The sequence below is a fragment of the Cnephaeus nilssonii genome, assembly GCF_951640355.1.
Source record: "Cnephaeus nilssonii genome assembly, chromosome: 13".
Lineage (NCBI taxonomy): Eukaryota > Metazoa > Chordata > Mammalia > Chiroptera > Vespertilionidae > Cnephaeus > Cnephaeus nilssonii.
The window spans coordinates 3576375-3593422 of record NC_137084.1 but is presented as its reverse complement, the minus strand read 5'-3'; the positions used below and the strand labels follow the sequence as shown (position 1 = coordinate 3593422).

The 17048-nt window shown below is 53.0% G+C and overlaps 4 protein-coding genes across 6 annotated transcripts; 2 read left to right on the top strand and 2 right to left on the bottom strand.

Annotated features, from left to right (window-relative positions):
• The first annotated feature begins 3329 nt into the window (after positions 1 to 3329).
• On the top strand, positions 3330 to 6370 carry UBXN1 (UBX domain protein 1). 2 transcript variants are annotated; one of them, XM_079787654.1, is made up of 10 exons: positions 3330 to 3391; positions 3495 to 3582; positions 3703 to 3756; positions 3838 to 3944; positions 4024 to 4093; positions 4324 to 4515; positions 4601 to 4652; positions 4789 to 4902; positions 5871 to 6063; positions 6230 to 6370. In XM_079787654.1, exons 2-10 carry the CDS (start codon positions 3524 to 3526, stop codon positions 6277 to 6279), a joined length of 891 nt encoding a protein of 296 aa, XP_079643780.1. In that variant the 5' UTR covers positions 3330 to 3391; positions 3495 to 3523; the 3' UTR covers positions 6280 to 6370. The 2 variants fall into 2 exon arrangements, with proteins under 2 accessions (XP_079643780.1, XP_079643781.1); XM_079787655.1 differs by lacking the exon at positions 3330 to 3391 and having other exon boundaries at positions 3509 to 3582; positions 3652 to 3756.
• A 1510-nt stretch (positions 6371 to 7880) lies between these two features.
• On the bottom strand, positions 7881 to 8620 carry UQCC3 (ubiquinol-cytochrome c reductase complex assembly factor 3). Its single transcript, XM_079787659.1, has 2 exons — positions 8354 to 8620; positions 7881 to 8262 (listed from the first exon to the last, which is right to left on the bottom strand). The coding sequence occupies exons 1-2, from the start codon at positions 8471 to 8473 to the stop codon at positions 8110 to 8112; spliced, it is 273 nt and encodes a 90-aa protein (XP_079643785.1). The 5' UTR covers positions 8474 to 8620; the 3' UTR covers positions 7881 to 8109.
• Positions 8621 to 10926: 2306 nt separating this feature from the next.
• CSKMT (citrate synthase lysine methyltransferase) lies at positions 10927 to 13775 on the bottom strand. The gene is made up of 4 exons (XM_079787656.1): positions 13655 to 13775; positions 13263 to 13357; positions 13064 to 13171; positions 10927 to 12917 (listed from the first exon to the last, which is right to left on the bottom strand). Exons 3-4 carry the CDS (start codon positions 13128 to 13130, stop codon positions 12256 to 12258), a joined length of 729 nt encoding a protein of 242 aa, XP_079643782.1. The 5' UTR covers positions 13131 to 13171; positions 13263 to 13357; positions 13655 to 13775; the 3' UTR covers positions 10927 to 12255.
• LOC307109098 (uncharacterized protein C11orf98) lies at positions 13687 to 16619 on the top strand. Of its 2 annotated transcripts, XM_079787657.1 has the most exons (5): positions 13687 to 13860; positions 14012 to 14136; positions 15788 to 15885; positions 15968 to 16066; positions 16181 to 16619. In XM_079787657.1, exons 1-5 carry the CDS (start codon positions 13822 to 13824, stop codon positions 16201 to 16203), a joined length of 384 nt encoding a protein of 127 aa, XP_079643783.1. In that variant the 5' UTR covers positions 13687 to 13821; the 3' UTR covers positions 16204 to 16619. The 2 variants fall into 2 exon arrangements, with proteins under 2 accessions (XP_079643783.1, XP_079643784.1); XM_079787658.1 differs by having other exon boundaries at positions 15968 to 16619.
• Positions 16620 to 17048: the final 429 nt, after the last annotated feature.

Genomic DNA, 17048 nt, shown 5'->3' with positions numbered 1-17048 from the left:
ATTGGTCTTACAACTTTTTTAAAAAATCATCAAAGTAACACATACAAATTTCACGTGATACTGGAGAGTGTAAAGTGAAAGTTCCCCTCCTCCTCAAGACACTATTGCTTGTAGCAGAGCAGGTCTTTATGTAATACAATTATTTTCTCTTTTTTAATTTTTTTAAAGCTACTTATTTTTTTAATTGATTTTAGAGAGAGAGGAGAGAGGGAGAGAGAGAAACATTGATGAGAGAGAAACATTGGTCGGCTGTCTCCTGCATGCCCCTTATTGGGGATTGAGCCCACAGCCCAGGCGTGTGCCCTGACCGGGATTCTTACTGGTGACCTCTTGGTGCATGGAACACTCCAGCCACACCAGACAGGGCTTTTTAAAAATTGATTTGAGAGAGAGAAGACGGGAGAGAGAGAGAGAAAAAAACATTGACTTGAGGTTCCACTTACTTATGCATTCATTGGTTGATTCTTGTATGTGCCCTGACCAAGGATGGGACCCACAACCTTGGCATAGTGGGACGAAGCTCTCACCAACTGAGCTACGCGGCCAGGCCAGTGCATTTTCTTTTTTTCACTTTGTTTCTTATGGACAATGTTCCTGGTTGGTAACTCATAGCCTCCTTAGTTACGTTAAAGGATTCATAATTTTCCATCGGAGGGTTCTCCTTAACCAACAGCAGCCATCGCTCTTTGTTGGAACATTTAAGTTGTCTCCAGTTTTTGCTATGGACCTCCTGTTTGTGCATCCTCACATTGTGAGTGTATCTCTATAGGGTACTTACCTGGAAGTAGGTCAAAGAGGCAAGCCATACAACTTAATCACTCTTATTATTAGACCTTTAGAATAAATTTAGAAGATAGTTATTACCTAGAATACACTTAATCACTCTTTTTTAAAATATATATTTTTATTGCTTTCAGAGAGGAAGGGAGAGGGAGAGAGATAGAAACATCCATGATGAGAATCACCGATCGGCTGCCTCCTGCAGGCCTCCAGCAACCTGGGCATGTGCTCTTGACTGGAATCAAACCTAGGACCCTTCAGTCTGCAGGCTGACGCTCTATCCACTGAGCCAAACCAGCTAGGGCCACTTATCACTAGTCAGTGCCTTTTTTGCTTATTGCATCCTCAGTACTTATCCATCTATATATATAAAAGGCTAATATGCAAAGTGTCCCCTCGGAAGTTTGACTGAGAGACGGGTTGTTTGATCACTCGCTGTGACATGTGCTGACCACCAGGGGGTGGTGTGGAACGAAGAAGGCCCAGGCTGGCAGCCAGAAGGCCCCGATCAGCCCTGATCGGTCAGGCCTAGGGACCCTACCCGTGCACAAATTTTGTGCACCGGGCCTCTAGTTTACAAATAATGAGGGCCAACTATTTAATTATCAAAGACATGTTTACACAATACAGTATACAGATGATGTGTTGTGGAATTGTGCAGCTGAAACCTGTATACTTTTGTTAACTAGTGTCACCCCAATAAATTCAATAAAAAGGGGAGATTGCATGCATTCTCAATCTTTGTGATCATTCCAAGAGATGGTATCACCTTTTTACGGATGAGAAAGTTTAGGTTCTAAGTGGTTTGAAGCTACATGTAGTGAGTTGAGTTAGGATTTGGGCTCAAGTTTCCCGACTCCAAAGCTGATGCGCTTCACTCCACCATGGAGAGGGAACATAGCACAGCGGTTTAGTGAACTCACACTGCATTCGCTAAATTCACTAGGTTTTGAATCCCAGCTCTGCTACGTACGTACCAGCTTTGTGACCTCAGATACATTATCTCATCTTTCTGTGTCTATTTCCTGTAACTAATGATGTTACCTATATCATACGGATTGTTGTGATGATTAAATATGCATTAATCATCTAAAGTCTCTAGTGCATATATTATCAATATCAACTTATTGTTACTCTGCCTCTTAATAGCCTAGGTCAGTGGTCGGCAAACTCATTAGTCAACAGAGCCAAATATCAACAGTACAACGATTGAAATTTCTTTTTGAGAGCCAAATTTTTTAAACTTCTTCTAACGCCACTTCTTCAAAATAGACTCGCCCAGGCCATGGTATCTTGTGGAAGAGCCACACTCAAGGGGCCAAAGAGCCGCATGTGGCTCGCGAGCCACAGTTTGCCGACCACGGGCCTAGGTAGTGGGGCTACGTAATCCACAAGGACTACACCGCAGGGGTATAAATGCTTAATGGGGTAATTATTGGAGCTGGGAGGTGGAGCTGGGATGGACAAAGCAGGCTTCCCTTAGAAAGCAAACCCAGGGAGCATTAGAAATTTTGCTTCATGTCATCAGTTTGGCTCAAATAAACTCACAAAAATTCAAGTAAATAAAAGGTAAAAGCAAACCCAGAGTCCAGTCCAAAGAACTGACTGGGAGGTGACCAAGCCCACAAGAGGCAGGACGTCCCAGGCAGAGGGACTGATAGTGCAAAGACCCAGAGGACGGAGAGGGTTTGTTTTGCAATAAGCACAAGTTACCCTCAACCGGTGGGAACCTACAACTGCGAACTGCTCACATGGACACAATACAGTCTCGCCATGCACCTAAGTCATCCTCACCTTCCAGATGGGACTGGAACAAAAAGGGGCTGGCAGGAGGAAGCCAGACTCCGTTTCCTCCTAAGTCAGCGATTTCCAGCCTTTTTCATCTCATGGCACACATACACTAATTACGAATATTCTGCAGCACACCAAAAAATATGTTTTTTTGCAGATCTGACCCTCCCCCCCCCCCAAAGATATCACTTTGATCCATTCACACTGGACGCTATTGTTGTGTTGGCTGTTGTCATTTTTTAATTTGACAACCTACAGGAAAAGAGGTCAGTGCCCCTGACTAGTAAGGTGGCGTTGTTTTAAAAATTCCTGGGGCATACCGAGTGCCTGAAGACCGCTGTCCTAAGGGATTGGCAAGGCATGGAGCTTTTAGGCAGGGAGGTGATGACAGGGTAAGATGCTGTGTTTTCCAAAGATCCCTTAGGCAGTCAGGCAGAGGCCGGCTCCGTTCCCCGGAGAGACGAGCGGGTCAAAGAGCGTGCACGCGGCCAGGGCTCCGCATAAACAGTGCCAATCACTTCCCAACCGGTTGCCCAAGGGACCGTGTCGTGTGCCCGTCCAGATCCGCCCACGGGTGTCTGGGCCGCACCCCCTTACCCACCGCGGTCAGGCGCGGGGGTTTGTTTAGGTGCCTCTTCGCTCTTCGCGACTCTCGCGAGATTACCGCCCCGCGCGGTCCAGGCGGAAGGGTCGGGCTTGTGCTTTCTGACTCTCGGCGGCCCCCGTCCACGTCCGCCGCCACGTGACCCAAACAGATCCGGGCACTTCCACTTCCCCTCCGCTTTCTTCTCGGCAGTGTCCGCGGCGGATCCAGAGTCGGGTGAGGGAGCGAACGCCTGGCCGGGGCCGTCCGTGGGGGGCGGGCTTGCCCGCGGGCCGGGAGCGCCCCTCACTGACCCCTGACCCTCCTCTCGTCCCCCCAGGTCCCCGCGGAGGCGGCGTTGGCGGCGTCATGGCGGAGCTGACGGCTCTGGAGAGTCTCATCGAGATGGGCTTCCCCAGGGGACGCGCGTAAGGGAGCCCCTCCAACCCCGGCCCGCGGGGGTCGCGGGCGTGTCCGGCCTCCCCCCCGCCCCCCAGCCTGACCGTCACCATGGCTCGCGGGCGCTATCACGGTGTTTCTGCCCCCAGGGAGAAGGCTCTGGCCCTCACAGGGAACCAGGGCATCGAGGCCGCGATGGACTGGTGAGCGCCCACCCCGGGGCAGGGACGGGGGTCTGGGAGGGCAGCCGCAGTGTCGACCTCCCTGCCCACTCTCTCTGCCAGGCTGATGGAGCACGAAGACGACCCCGATGTGGACGAGCCGCTGGCGACCCCCGTTGGAAATGTCCTGGGACGGGAACCCACCTCCTCGGAGCAGGGTGGCCCCGAAGGTCCTGACCGAGGGGCGCGGTGTGACTGTGGAGGGGCCCGAGGAAGATGGCCGGAGTAATACCGATTGCTTGTTTGTAGGACCTGGGTCCCCCGCGGAAGAAGGCAAACTCATTTTGAGTGAAGAGGAGAGACAGGAGCAGACTAAGAGGTATATGGTCAGGAACGATCTTGCATTTGAGGGTCACCTTGCACCTCTCTCTCCCCAGGGCACAGTCTGATCCGAGTGTCTCGAACTAGCCACATTCCCTATCCTTTCTCGGCATTTCCCTTTTGTTTTGGGACACGTTCACGGATTTGTGTTTTCCGAGTCCCTTGTTATAAACTCACCTTTCCACTCCACGTTCGTTTCCCTTAAGCTCTTTCCTTTCGGCAATACAGGATGTTGGAGCTGGTGGCCCAGAAACAGCGGGAGCGTGAAGAAAGAGAAGAGCGGGAGGCGTTGGAACGGGAACGGCAGCGCCGGAGACAAGGGCAAGAGTTGTCAGCGGCCAGGCAGCGGCTGCAGGAAGATGAGATGCGCCGGGCCGCGGAGGAGCGCAGGAGGGAAAAGGCCGAAGAGATAGCAGCCAGGTGGGCATGTTGGGTAAGAGCTGAGAAAGGAATCAATATTTGCTTTGTCAGTGCCTGACCTACTTTCTTCCTGTCGCCATTCCAGGCAAAGAGTCCGAGAAAAGATTGAAAGAGACAAAGTAGAGAGAGCCAAGAAGGTAGGCGATTGGGAAGACACAGGGATGAAGTGGATGAGGCCAATAAGTCCCATTTCCTGCTTCAGAGGGAAGGCTGGGCTCACTGTTTCTCCTGCGCTGGTGAGTGCCTGATGGAGTGCTTTGCTTCCTCCTCCAGTATGGTGGCAGTGTGAGTTCTCAGCCGGCCGCACCCGCCCAGCCAGGTTCTGTTCCCTCCTCTCCCAGCCAGGAGCCTCCCAGCAAGCGGGAATATGACCAGTGCCGCATCCAGGTACTGATTCTCATTCTTCTTGCTCCCAGGCCAGTGATGGGCAACCTTTTCAGCTTGGTGTGTCAAACTTCGCCAAAAAACTGAGCATAACTCGGGTAGTGTGTCACTTTGAGGAAAAAACATTTATTTCGCAAATGTTTCATCCTCAGGAGCAGCAAATGTTTCATCCTCAGCATGCGGCCGCGTGTCATCAGAAATGGCTACGCGTGTCAGTGCTGACACACGTGTCATAGGTTCGCCATCACTGCCCTAGGACCTGTGTTGGCCTTTAAAGCCCCTTGCCCAGAGCTTTGTTTGTTTGTTAATCCTCACCTGAGGGTTTTTTTATCTTTAGAGAGAGTGAAGGGGGAGAGACAGAGAGAGAGAAACATCAATGTGAGAGACATCAATTGGTTGCCTCTTTCTTGCAGGAGCCCCAACCAGGGCCAGGGATCAAGCCTGCAATCTAGGTACATGCTCTTGACCAGAATCGAACCCGGGCCCTGTCAGTCTGAGGGTCGAAGCTCTACCCATTGAGCCAAACAAGCTAGGGCCCAGAGCTTTTTTCAGTTGTCTCCTTTGCCAAACTTCTCCCTTCTTTGTACATGACTTTTGAAATCCTACCTTCTCTACTCTCGGGAATGATATCAAATTTCACTTGCCCAGTCTTATTTAAATCCCTACCTCCCTCTTACTCAGCAATTACCTCCTTGTTCATGCTTCCATTGGCTTTGTGACACAGCTGTTTGTGGAGCTAACATTTACTCATTTATGAGGTATTTTTCCAGGTAGTTTTGTGGGATCTTAGGTTGTGAGGGAGCAAGAAGCCTGTCTCTCTCTCCGTCGTTTAGTGAAGCAGCACGGCAGTGATTGCTCCGAGGGGCTTGTAGGGGTGATGCTGCCGCTGCGATCCGAGAGGAAGGAGGAGCCGCGCTGCTCTGCTCTTCCTTCCTGGGTCCCGCCCTCAGTGACACTCAGCTGCCCTCCAGGTCCGGCTGCCAGACGGGACCTCGCTGACCCAGACGTTCCGGGCGCGGGAGCAGCTGGCAGCTGTCAGGCTCTACGTGGAGCTCCACCGAGGGGAGGAGCCCGGCGGGGACCAGGACCCCGTGCAGCTGCTCAGCGGCTTCCCCCGGCGGGCCTTCTCAGAGGCTGACATGGAGCGGCCTCTGCAGGAGCTGGGTATGACACGTGGCACCTGAAGCAGGACTTGGGTGTGACAGGGGACATGCCTGAGAAGGAAGGGATGCCAAGAGAAGGGACTTTGAGGGGAAGGTGTGAGGCCAGGAATTTGGGAGACAAAAAGTGGGGGTGTGTGGTTAAATCCATTTTCTTCCTTCGTCTTCAGGACTTGTGCCTTCTGCTGTCCTCATTGTGGCCAAGAAATGTCCCAGCTGAGAGGCCTTTATCCCACCTCCTGGCCGACCTCTTCATCTTTGATAAAGCACTGACATCTCTTTCCTAATAAATAGCCCCTCTGAGTTCTCTATGTGCCGGACTCCTTCCTGAAGGACGGGGAGGGACTAAGCTGAGACAGAGGAAGACTAAAGGGAATGCTTTCAGAACAATGCCATTCACCTTACATTTCCAACAGAGACTTGTTTCTGATCTCTGGGTCTGATTAGTTGCTGGGCAAGTTGAGGGGGGACATGCTTCGGGGGGGGGGGAGAGTACAGTGGACAGCACCTTTTGCTCCTCTGGGAAGGTGGTGCGTAAGCTTGGATTCCTTATTAGCCATGTGCCTTGATTTTTTAAGCCTAGTTTACTTCTTCAGTGAAATAGGGATGATAGTACATGTCGATTGGAGTTGTTGTGGGGATTACATGTCAATAAAAGGTGCTTTAGCACAGTATCTGGCACCAAATAAGTCCCCAGTAATTACTAGCTGCTAAAAGGATAATTTTTTATGTGGCCATTTCTAAACATGGAGGAACATTAGTGACCTTGGAAGTATTTTACAAGTATTAACTGAGATAGGAAGGTACTATTGTTACCTAGGAGTAGGTACAATTATTCCATTTTTAGAGACGCAGACACTAAAGCACAGGACTTGCCCAAGCTGACACAGGTAGCTGGTTACAGATCCTGGGGAGCCCAACTCGAGGTGCCAAGCACCTTTATCGGAACCTGCCTCACAGCCGCTGACCACCTGACCCTAGTGTTCCCTCAAACAGCTGCTGACTTTCCCCTCAATCCCAGGCTAGGAAAGGGCCACAAACAAGCTAAAGGTCACACATGACTTGTATTCAGCGGATGACTTCATCCAGCAGTTGAAAACGGCACCAATGCTCATATCTGGGTTTATGCCTCTGTATTTAGTGTTCTGGCTAAATTTATGTAATAAAAGCAGCCTTTTTCTCCTGCAAGGACAAAAGGGGCGCCAAGCAATAGACTTGGCTGTGGGGCTGCAACCTCACTTCCAGTAGATCCTCTGACTGGACTCGGACTGACAACTACAGAGAGACACAACTACAGAGAGACCTTGAGGGGAAACCCCACTATTTACTGAGGCTGCTCTGCCAGGCCCTACACTTTACTTTTCTAAATTATTATGACGCCCTTAAGGTAAGCGTCACCGTTTACAGAGCAGTATTGAGGCTCCGAGGAAACGTGTAACATGCTGGAGTTGAATCAAGTCTGTCCGACTCCAAACACGCTTCCACTCCAAGCAAACGGGCTCCCAGGCTAGTGGCCACGGAAGAGGCACGTGCTAAGTGCTAGGAGCTCGCTCCAACCGCATGGCAGGCGCCAGTGTCCTCTGGGCAGCTGCCGCTACAAGGTTTTCCAGGGCAGTTCTGATTTCGAGAATGTCGCTCCGTTACCCCCAAAAGTACACTCAAACGCACATGACCTGACTTGTGTTTTGAAAACGTGATCGCTGTGCCTACTGGGCTTCGGCCCCCCATGGGAAGCGGGGCACTGGGGTCTGCGGCCATCCCAGCCCACAGAACCGACCCCACAACAGGAGACATTTACAGGCATCAAACCTCACGGCTCGCTTTCTGGATGGAGGAACGTGATTTACTGGTTCCTTCAGTTCACCACATCCGATGGCGCCGGCCCGCGAGAAGGACATGAACGCGCAGTCAGTGCAGGGTTTGGGGGGAAGTGCTCACCCGGCGGCAGCTCCCCCAGCCCGGGCTCCCCGCCAGGTCCCTGGAAGAGAAAGGCCGCCTCCCGCTCCTGTGCCGGAGCGGAGCTCCCCGCGCCCACGGTGCAGGTCCCGGCTCACGCTGACTTCCCGCCGCCGCCGCCACTCTGCCAGTTCTTCCTCCAGGTCACATTCTCCTGCGTGGCAGCTGCCTCTTGCAGAGCGGCCATCACTAACTGCGTGGTCCTGGCCACCTCTTCCCGGCTCCGTAAGTCCTGCCCTGGCATCTCCTGCGGGAGAGAGGTTCGCAGTTCCGGCCCCAAGCGCGGGGCTTACGCCGCCTGCCCACCCACCCCACCTCGCTTTTCCTAGTGCTCCCACCTTCAGCATCGCCTGAACCCGCTCCTCTCCCGGGGTCACGAGGACAAAGAGTGCGGAGCCCACGCCAGCCCACGCACCCAGGATCGCGATTGAGATGAGCGCTTTGCGCCAGAACCCCATCGCCGACCGCACGACCAGCGAGGCGCCACCGCGGTCTCCCGCAGCCTAGAGAGGCCGGCACCGCGTCTCGCCGGCTCCTGCGCGGGCTAGAGCGACCCACGGCGGACACCATAGAAAAGGGCCGGCTAGAGGGGACCTGAGCGCCCGAGGCGGAAGTCTGGATTTGGCCCGGAAGGGGGAGCGCATCGAGGAGGCTGAGTGTGTCCGGAAGGCGTTGGCCCTGCAGGCGGAGCGCGGGACCTGTGGAGCGAGATCACTAAAGGTTGCTTCGTGTCTGCGCCCTGAGGAGATGGAACCCGCAACCTGGGCGTATCGGAGGACGCCCTAACCCGCCGAGCTCACCGGCCACTGGGCGTCTCCATGGTTGCTGCGGCTGTTACCACTGCCCAGTTCCGAAGTTTCCTGATGGGGAGAGGCTGGAGCAGGCAAGAGCGGGAAGGAGGCCAGGCCCGTGCTCCGTGGTCGCCCGCAGTGACTTGTGCTGGCTCAGTGCACACAATGGACATCCAGATACTTGGACACACGGTCCATCCATCCCCTTCAGTCCCTTCAACTTCTGAACACAGACGCAGAGCCAGGTGCACTGCGCTGGGAAGAGTGTGTTTATATAGTTCTTCCTTATCTTACTGGTTAATAAACGTGTGACAAGTAAACTTGTTGAGCCGGGTAGCTCGGTTGGTTAAGCATCGTCCTGATACACCAAGGTTGTGGGTTCAGTCAGGACACATCCAAGAATCAGACACCGAATGCATAAAGAAGTGGAACAACAAATGGATCTCTCTCTCAAAGGCAATAAACAAAAGCTAAGGAAAAATGTGTTTAAACTTGTTACATTTTTCATCATGCTATATACTCTTGGGATATATTTATTAAATCATGAAAACTCTACACTTCGGGTCGCATACCCAAATTCCAGTTTGGAGAAGAAAACACCTCTTCGTTGTGTCTGGACAAAATCATTTACTAGTAAGTTCTTGGTGCCCCAGTGTCTGCATCGGAGAATGGGGCTAGTGACAGTCTCGGTGCCATCGTTTTCGGATAATTAAATCAGTTTTTACATAAAGTGTCTATAACAGTTCCTGGAAAATAGTAAACACCACGTGAACATTCACTTAAAAGATAAGGAAATATGTCAACTTGGGAAGCCCAGCAGGCAAAGGAATCGGGACGTTCCCAGTCCATCAAGGCTCTCCACTCACAGGGCTGGACTCCAGATTCCCCTGTTGCTATTCCTCCTGCCTTTCCCAGTGTCACCAGGGAAAGGGAGTGAGTAGAAATAAAGCTCTTATCCCAGTCTTGGGATTTCTTCCGCCCCTGGAAGGCCCATCCTGCTCTCCTCAGAAGTGATTAAGGAGCCAGGCTCCAAAGAAGATCAAGGAGCAGTCTGGGGGGTGCACTGGGCAGGGGTTCAGAACTCTACTGAGTTCCACCACCCTGCACTCTAAAAATCAGCAGCACGGACTTGTGCCAGGGAGCAGCAAGGATGCGCCTTGGGCTAGAGGTAGCCCAGGCTCCTGGCAGCACCCAGAAAATCTGAGGCTGACCCACCCGCTCTGGAAAGACAGAGAAACGGACAGAGTTGAAGGTCACCAGGATGCTCAGGTTAGTACTTCTCCACCCTGTGTGCTGCTGCTGGCTCATCCTCCAAGTGAGCCCAAGACCCCTGCTGTCCCCATGCCGATTGTCTCTCAAAAGACCCAGCTGCCCTCCGTTGTGGTAGGAGCTTCTGAGTAAGCGAAGAGAGGGGGGCGCTCCGGGGGCCACGTGAGGAGCTGCTGTTGCTCACTGATGAGGAAGGGGCCCAGGTCTCCTTCAGGAGCAAAGGGAAGAGCCAGGTGAGGGGGGTGGCAGGTGCAATGGAGCCCTTGTGACACGGCTGTTCTGGACAGGACTCAGTTTGTCCCTTGCATTAAGCAGTGCCAGGCACACCGATGTTCAGTCAACACAGTGAAGAAAATGTTGACGTGGGAGGGAAAGGACAAGGTGGTTGCTGTAGCTGATGAACTTTAGAGAGCAGTTCTGATGTCAGCTGGGTCATGCCTTTTAATATGTTTTTTTAAAATATATTTTTATTGATTTCAGAGGGGAAGGGAGAGGGGGAGAGAAACATCAATGCGGGAAAATCATTGGCTGCCTCCTGCACGACCCACACAGGGAAATCAAGCCCGCAACCTGGGCATGTGCCCTGACCAGGAATTGAACTGTTACCTTCTGGTTCATAGGTCGACGCTCAACCACTGAGCCACACTGGGCTTAATATGTATTTTTTTAAAAATATTTTTATTGCCAAAACCGGTTTGGCTCAGTGGATAGAGCGTCAGCCTGCAGACTGAAAGGTCCCAGGTTCGATTCCGGTCAAGGGCATGTACATTGGTTGCAGGCACATCCCCAGTAGGGGGTGTGCAAGAGGCAGCTGATAGATGTTTCTCTATCATCGATGTTTCTAACTCTCTATCCCTCTCTCTTCCTCTCTGTAAAAAATCAATAAAATATATTTTAAAAAAATAATTTTTATTGATTTCAGAGAGGAAGAGATAGAAACATCAATGGTGAGAATCATTGGATGCTTCCTGCTTGCCCCACATTGGGGATCGAGCCCGCAACCCAGGCAAGGCCCTTGACCAGAATAGAATCTGGGACCCTTTAGTCTTCAGGCCGACGCTCTATCCACTGAGCCAAATCAGCTAGTGCTTAATATGTATTTTTAATATTTTAAAATATTCAGTTTGCCGTGGGGGGAGAAAAGATAAAATTCCCCCAAATCTGACTGCCCAGTGAGAGCTCACATTTGGCAAGTCTTCTCTTGCAGATCTCACCCGCCTGTATACGGTCACAAGCTTTTGGGGGAGCATTTACTATATGCTAGGCACTGTGCTACTTCTACTTCATGATTTTTCAGAACCCAAGGAGGGAGACGCTTTCTCCTCAGGAGGAAACTAAGGCTGTGACATTAGGATCTTCCTTTTTCATAAGCAAAAATCACTAATTCATGTGTTTTAGTAAAAAGCAAAACATTTATTTGCCCTGAAGTGAAAAAAGATCACAAGTTCATTTCAGTTTTTGGAAAGTTCCATTTATCAGTAACATTTCTCACTGCTAATGGGCTCTTTAACTCCCCTCCCCCAACCCAGATTGGACATGCAGCCCACTGGACCCCAGATCTCTCTTAAGAGCCTGTAATCCAGAACTCAGCTCGGGGCAGGGACAGGTAGAGCAAGATGCCTGCTGGATCCCCCAGGACAGTGTCAGGAAGCCCCCCATCCCAGTCCTCTTTGTAGAAGCCACTTAATGGGATGCCGCCATCTCCTGCCGCCCAGGAGCTGAGGGTGTTGTTAGTTCTCTCTCAACATTTCACCTAGGACCTTAGGTTTGTCTATGAGCCCTTCTGCCTGACCTTTCGCAATCTTCCCTCCTACAGGTGAGAAAAATGAGCTTATAGAGGTTAGGCCACTGGGTCACACATCAATCAGTCGATGCTGGGATTTGGATGAAGAATTCTTATCTGCTGCTTTTAGAAGTTCCTGTTAGTTGGGGGTGGGGAATAATCCACTTCTATCTTCTCGATGGGCTGGTTCTGCTAAAGGTTTCAGCTATCAATGTACGTAATACCCATAAATCCAGGTATTATTCCTTCCTTGCTGGTGAGTAAACGGGCAGTCAAAATTGGGTGCACCTGGTTAGTAAACATGGCAGCCAGGATAAAAATCCTTACTCTCCAGCCATCTTGCAAAGGCAAAGCTCTCTCCATCTCTCCTCACCCAACAGAAACTCTAGGGTCAACACTATGTCTTTAAATGAGAGCCTTGAACCAAGTAAGCAAAGTAGGTGATGCCCTTGAAAGGGCCCATCTCCTGCACAGTCACACTGCACCCGGGGGACCCTTGCTCCAGGCAGGGAAGCCGCACGTCAGGATCCTCATCTGAGAACTGAATCAGGGTCCCCTGGGGGCTGAGGACCCTCAGGCATTCCGACAGCAGCTGGTGAGCCCCGGGCAGACCACCTCGGGCAACAGCATCCCAGGTGCCCTTGTCCAGCACTAGCTGGAAGGAGCCGGAAGCCAGTGGCTCCAGGTTCTGGGCATCAGCCTGCAAGAAGCAGAGGCGGGAGGCAGGGTGCCCAGGGGACAGGGGTGTCTGGCCTGGGCCACCTTCCAGGATGCTGTTCATGTGGGCCACGGCCACAGGAGAGAAGTCCACCCCCAGCACGTCCACTGGGTGTGGGCACTTGGCGTAGAGGCCCACGCTCAGGCTGGAGGTCCCGCAGCCCACGTCCAGCACCCGCAGCGGACAGGCGGCCTGGGCTGCCCGCAGCAGCGGCAGGAGGAGGCCCTGGGCTTCCTCATACCCGAAGAACCAGTCGAAGGTGGGGACTCTGCCCGGCCGGCGCTGGGCGTGGAGCTTATCCCAGAGGCCGCGGTCCGCCAGGCAGCTACCGGCCAGGGAGCCTATGGACACGAGCGGAAGGCACGTGTCACCCGAGCTCCGTCAAACCATTGCAAAAGTGACGCAGTGTAACGTGACTTTAACAGCCACGCTAGACTCCCGGGTCAGGAAGAAACCACCTTGCCCTCCCACTGCCCGTCTTTCCTACCCGCCAAGGCGCGGCGTGTCCCCGCGGCCAGGGTGGCCACTTGGAGGGTTCGTCGCAGCGCGGCCATCCAGAAACGCCGGCAAAGTCGCCCGAACTCCCCACACAAGCCTGAGATTCAAGAGGAGATTTGCAAAATCCGCTCCTAAATAACGTGCACAGCCTAACTCTGCAGCCTCGGAAAAAGCACGCGGACACACACCTAAACGGTACGAACGGCCTTGGCCTTTATTGGTCGCAACGGGAAGTGGAAAAGGAGGGGATATGACGGCTCCGGATCCTGCGGCGGCTTCAGACCTGAAACGAGAGGAGGAGGCATGAGCACCCCGGCTGGGGGCGGGGGGGGGGGGGGACCTCGGTTCTGCCCTGCTTCTCGGAGAGCCGTGTCCCGGCGCTTGAGGATAGAACCGGCGGACTGGAAACCGCCGGCACCGAAGACATGACGCCGAGGGGGCCGGAGCCCTCTCCCTCTGCCTCCGTACATTACGGGGACCGGGACCGCACGCCCGAACCCCGCCAAGAAGAGGAGGGTCCGCAAGCCCAGCCCAGAACCCCCGCACGCCCCACAGGCACCCAAAACGAGACGGCACTCACTCGGTAGCGGTCACGGGAAAGGCAGAGGAGCCCGCTGAGCTCCCTTACATAGCACCAGGCCCCGCCCCCGAGCTGCGATTGGCTCTCGGAGGACCGAGGGGGCGGGGCCCATACGGACCCTGCGTCCGGCGGAAACGTGGACCCGAAGCCGACAGAGCTGCTCAGCCATGGGTGCTCCGGGCGGCAAGATCAACCGGCCGCGAACGGTGACTATCGGGGGGCGCCGACCGCGTTTCCGCGGCGTCCCGGGCCCTCTCATCCCCCCGAGATGGGGTCGGTGGGCCGGCGTCGCCGGGTGCGGGGAAGCCGGGGCGCGGGGCGCGGCCTCCGCCTGAGCGGCGTCTTCCTCCCCTGCAGGAGCTGAAGAAGAAACTGTTCAAGCGACGGCGGGTGTTGAACCGGGAGCGGCGACTGAAGCACCGGGTGGTCGGGGCCGTGATAGACGAAGGGCTGATCACGCGGCACCACCTCAAGAAGCGGGCGTGAGTGCCGGCCCCCTCCCCGGCACCCCACCCCCGCACCGCGGGCCCTTCCCCGGGCCGAGCTCCGGAGCCGCCGGCACCGCTCTGCCTTCGCCGCGCACTCGCGTCTGTGCGGGGCCGCGGCTCCTGTGTTTGGGCCTCAGTTTATTTATAAGTCACATCTAAAGCGCGCGCGGGGGGGTGCCTACAGCTGGGTGCGTTTTCACGGAGGCGCTGTGGGGTTTTGCGTGGGAGTTTCAGGAACTCCCTCGCCTGGGAGAAGAGTTCCCATGCCCTTCTTTCACTGAATTCCTCATCGCCGATCTCTGCAGAGTTTATAATAAGAAACTTCTTTATTTGGCCTTTGTCCCTGGTTCCTGGCACAGAGCTCCTAAAACCTTCCCAGTGAGAGGAGCGTTTCTTATTTCATTAGGAGCCCCTTGTGAGCACGCCTAGGTTGATGCTCCTGAGTGACAGGGTGGGTCTGGTCACCAGAAAAACCCAGTGGTTAGAGGACTGGAAAATCCAACCTCACAAGGTGGGGGTGCTGGTGATTAAACTCTATAAAAAAGTCGTGAGCAACAGAGATTGGATGAGCTTCCTGGTTGGTGAATTGGAGATGCTAGAAGGTGGCTCACCTGGAAAGGGCATGGAGCCGTCTGGCCTCCCCCGTCCCCCATACCTTACCTTATGCATCTCTTCTATCTGGCTGTTCTGAATTGTATCCTTTTATGATAAATCAGTAAACTCAAGTCCATGTTCCCCTGAGTTCTGTGAGCTCTTCTTACAAATTATGGAGTCTGGAAAAGGGGTTATGAGAACCCTGCTTTACAGCAGGTGGGTCGGAAGTACAGGTAGATAGTGTCGTTGAATTAAATTTACAGGACATTCGCCCTGGCCAGTGTGGCTCAGTTAGTTGGAGCATCATCCCATACACTGAAAGTTGGTGGGTTCGATTCCCCATCAGGGGGTCAGGGCACATGCCCAGGTTGCTGGCTTGATCCCAAGTGGGGGGCGTGCAGGGTGGGGGCAGCCAATCAATGATTCTCTCTCATTGATGTTTCTCTCCCTATCCCATCCTCTCAAATCAATTAAAATATATTTTTTTTAATTGTAGGGGGGGGGGGAGAATAAATTGTAGGACACTTACTTAGTTAATGTCTGCTGAGAACTGGAGAATTGTTTGATGTGGGACTTAAACCCCCCCTCCCCCAATCTGATGTTAGAAGTATCTAGAATAGAGGAGAAAAAGTTTCCCCTTACAAGTTTCTACAATATATTAAAATTTAACATTTAATGTTAAGTACTTGATGTGTTGAAATTAAACTTACTACCTCAGAGCCCAGATTTTTAAATAGTTCTTTGATGTGGATCCAAAGACCTTTTTTAAAAAAATGTATTTTTATTGATTTCAGAGAGGGAGAGATAGAAACATCAATGATGAGAGAGAATCATTGATTGGTGCCTCCTGCACACCCCCTACTGGGGATCGAGCCCGAAATCTAGGCATGTACCCTGACTGGGAATCGAACTGTGACCTCCTAGTTCATAGGTCGATGTCCAACCACTGAGCCACGCCAGCCGGGCCAAAGACCTTTTTAATAGCTAGAACCACTTGTACGGTTTGTGTGGTTCAGGTTAACCCAGATCTTTGTTCCTGCCAACCCGTCAGGTCCAGTGCCCGTGCCAACATTACTCTGTCTGGGAAGAAGCGCAGAAAACTCCTCCAGCAGATCCGGCTTGCCCAGAAAGAGAAAGCAGCCATGGAAGGTGAGGCTGGGGCAGAGGTGGGCTGAGGGGGCAGCCTGATTCCACTTGGGTTCTTCAATGCTGCTGCTTTCTCTCTGTTCAGTGGAAGCCCCTGCAAAGCCAGCCAGGACTGGTGAACCACAGCCTAAACCAAAAAAGAAGACCAAGCCCCCCCAGGATGTAGATATGGAGGACCTTGAAGGTGGGAGCTAAATCCTACCCCTTTCATCACAAGATTCTCACCTGGAGCCAGGCGGGCTCAGGGCTTGTTCCAGAAGACTTTGGAGAAAACATTGCACCTTCTCACTCTCCCCAGACTCCTCTTCCATAATGGCCTAGTGACCTGCCTGGAGGGATGTGTTGAGAGGCAGCGTGGAAAAGAAGGATCGGAGAGGCGGCTCCTTAGCAGCCAACTCCATTTGCAATAAAGCCCATAGTTCTGGCTGAGATGTGTGTGACTGAGTGCAGGGCTGGGGATGGGCCGGGAGAAGGGGTCTGTGACACAGGACCCACAGGGTGGGCTTGAGCCAAGGCATCAAGGAGCCAGCCTCCGTGACAGCCCGTCTCTTGAGTGAGTGACGCTCCAACTTGCCACTTCTGACCACATATAGATGTAGAGCTGGCTGAGGAGGTCGGGTCCTGATACCAGCCCCGCCACTGCTGCTGTGTCACCCGGGTGGGCAGAGCGCTTCGTCATGTTTGTCCCTGCTTCCTTAGCTGGATTATGTTTTTAATAAAGTGAAGACCAAGCATTATTCTGCCTATTTATTTATTTATGAGAGGGAAGGGGAGAGAGAGACAGTGATCAGGTGTCTCCTGTACGCACTGGACACCGAATCGAAGCCAACACCTTTCACCACAAGATTCTCTTGTGATTCCCTTGTGGTGCATGGGACAGACACTCCAACCAACTGAGTTACGACGGCCAGGCATCCTTTTTCCCTTTTAACATTCAGAAATTTTGTTGGAAGCCAGGGCTGGCGTGTTTAATTACCATGAGAAGCTGCCTGTGTGGAGGTGTGTTCACCCAGGGCTTCCTGGAAGAGGGAGAATTTGTGGCCAGTGTTCCACCCCCTCCCCTACTTTATATCCTTTTGCACTCGGATGTCGAGTGTGACTCGACACGGTTAGCATCGGTAGCAGCTCGAGAAAAAAGCAAGCGAGTGCAAAGGGATATTTTTAAC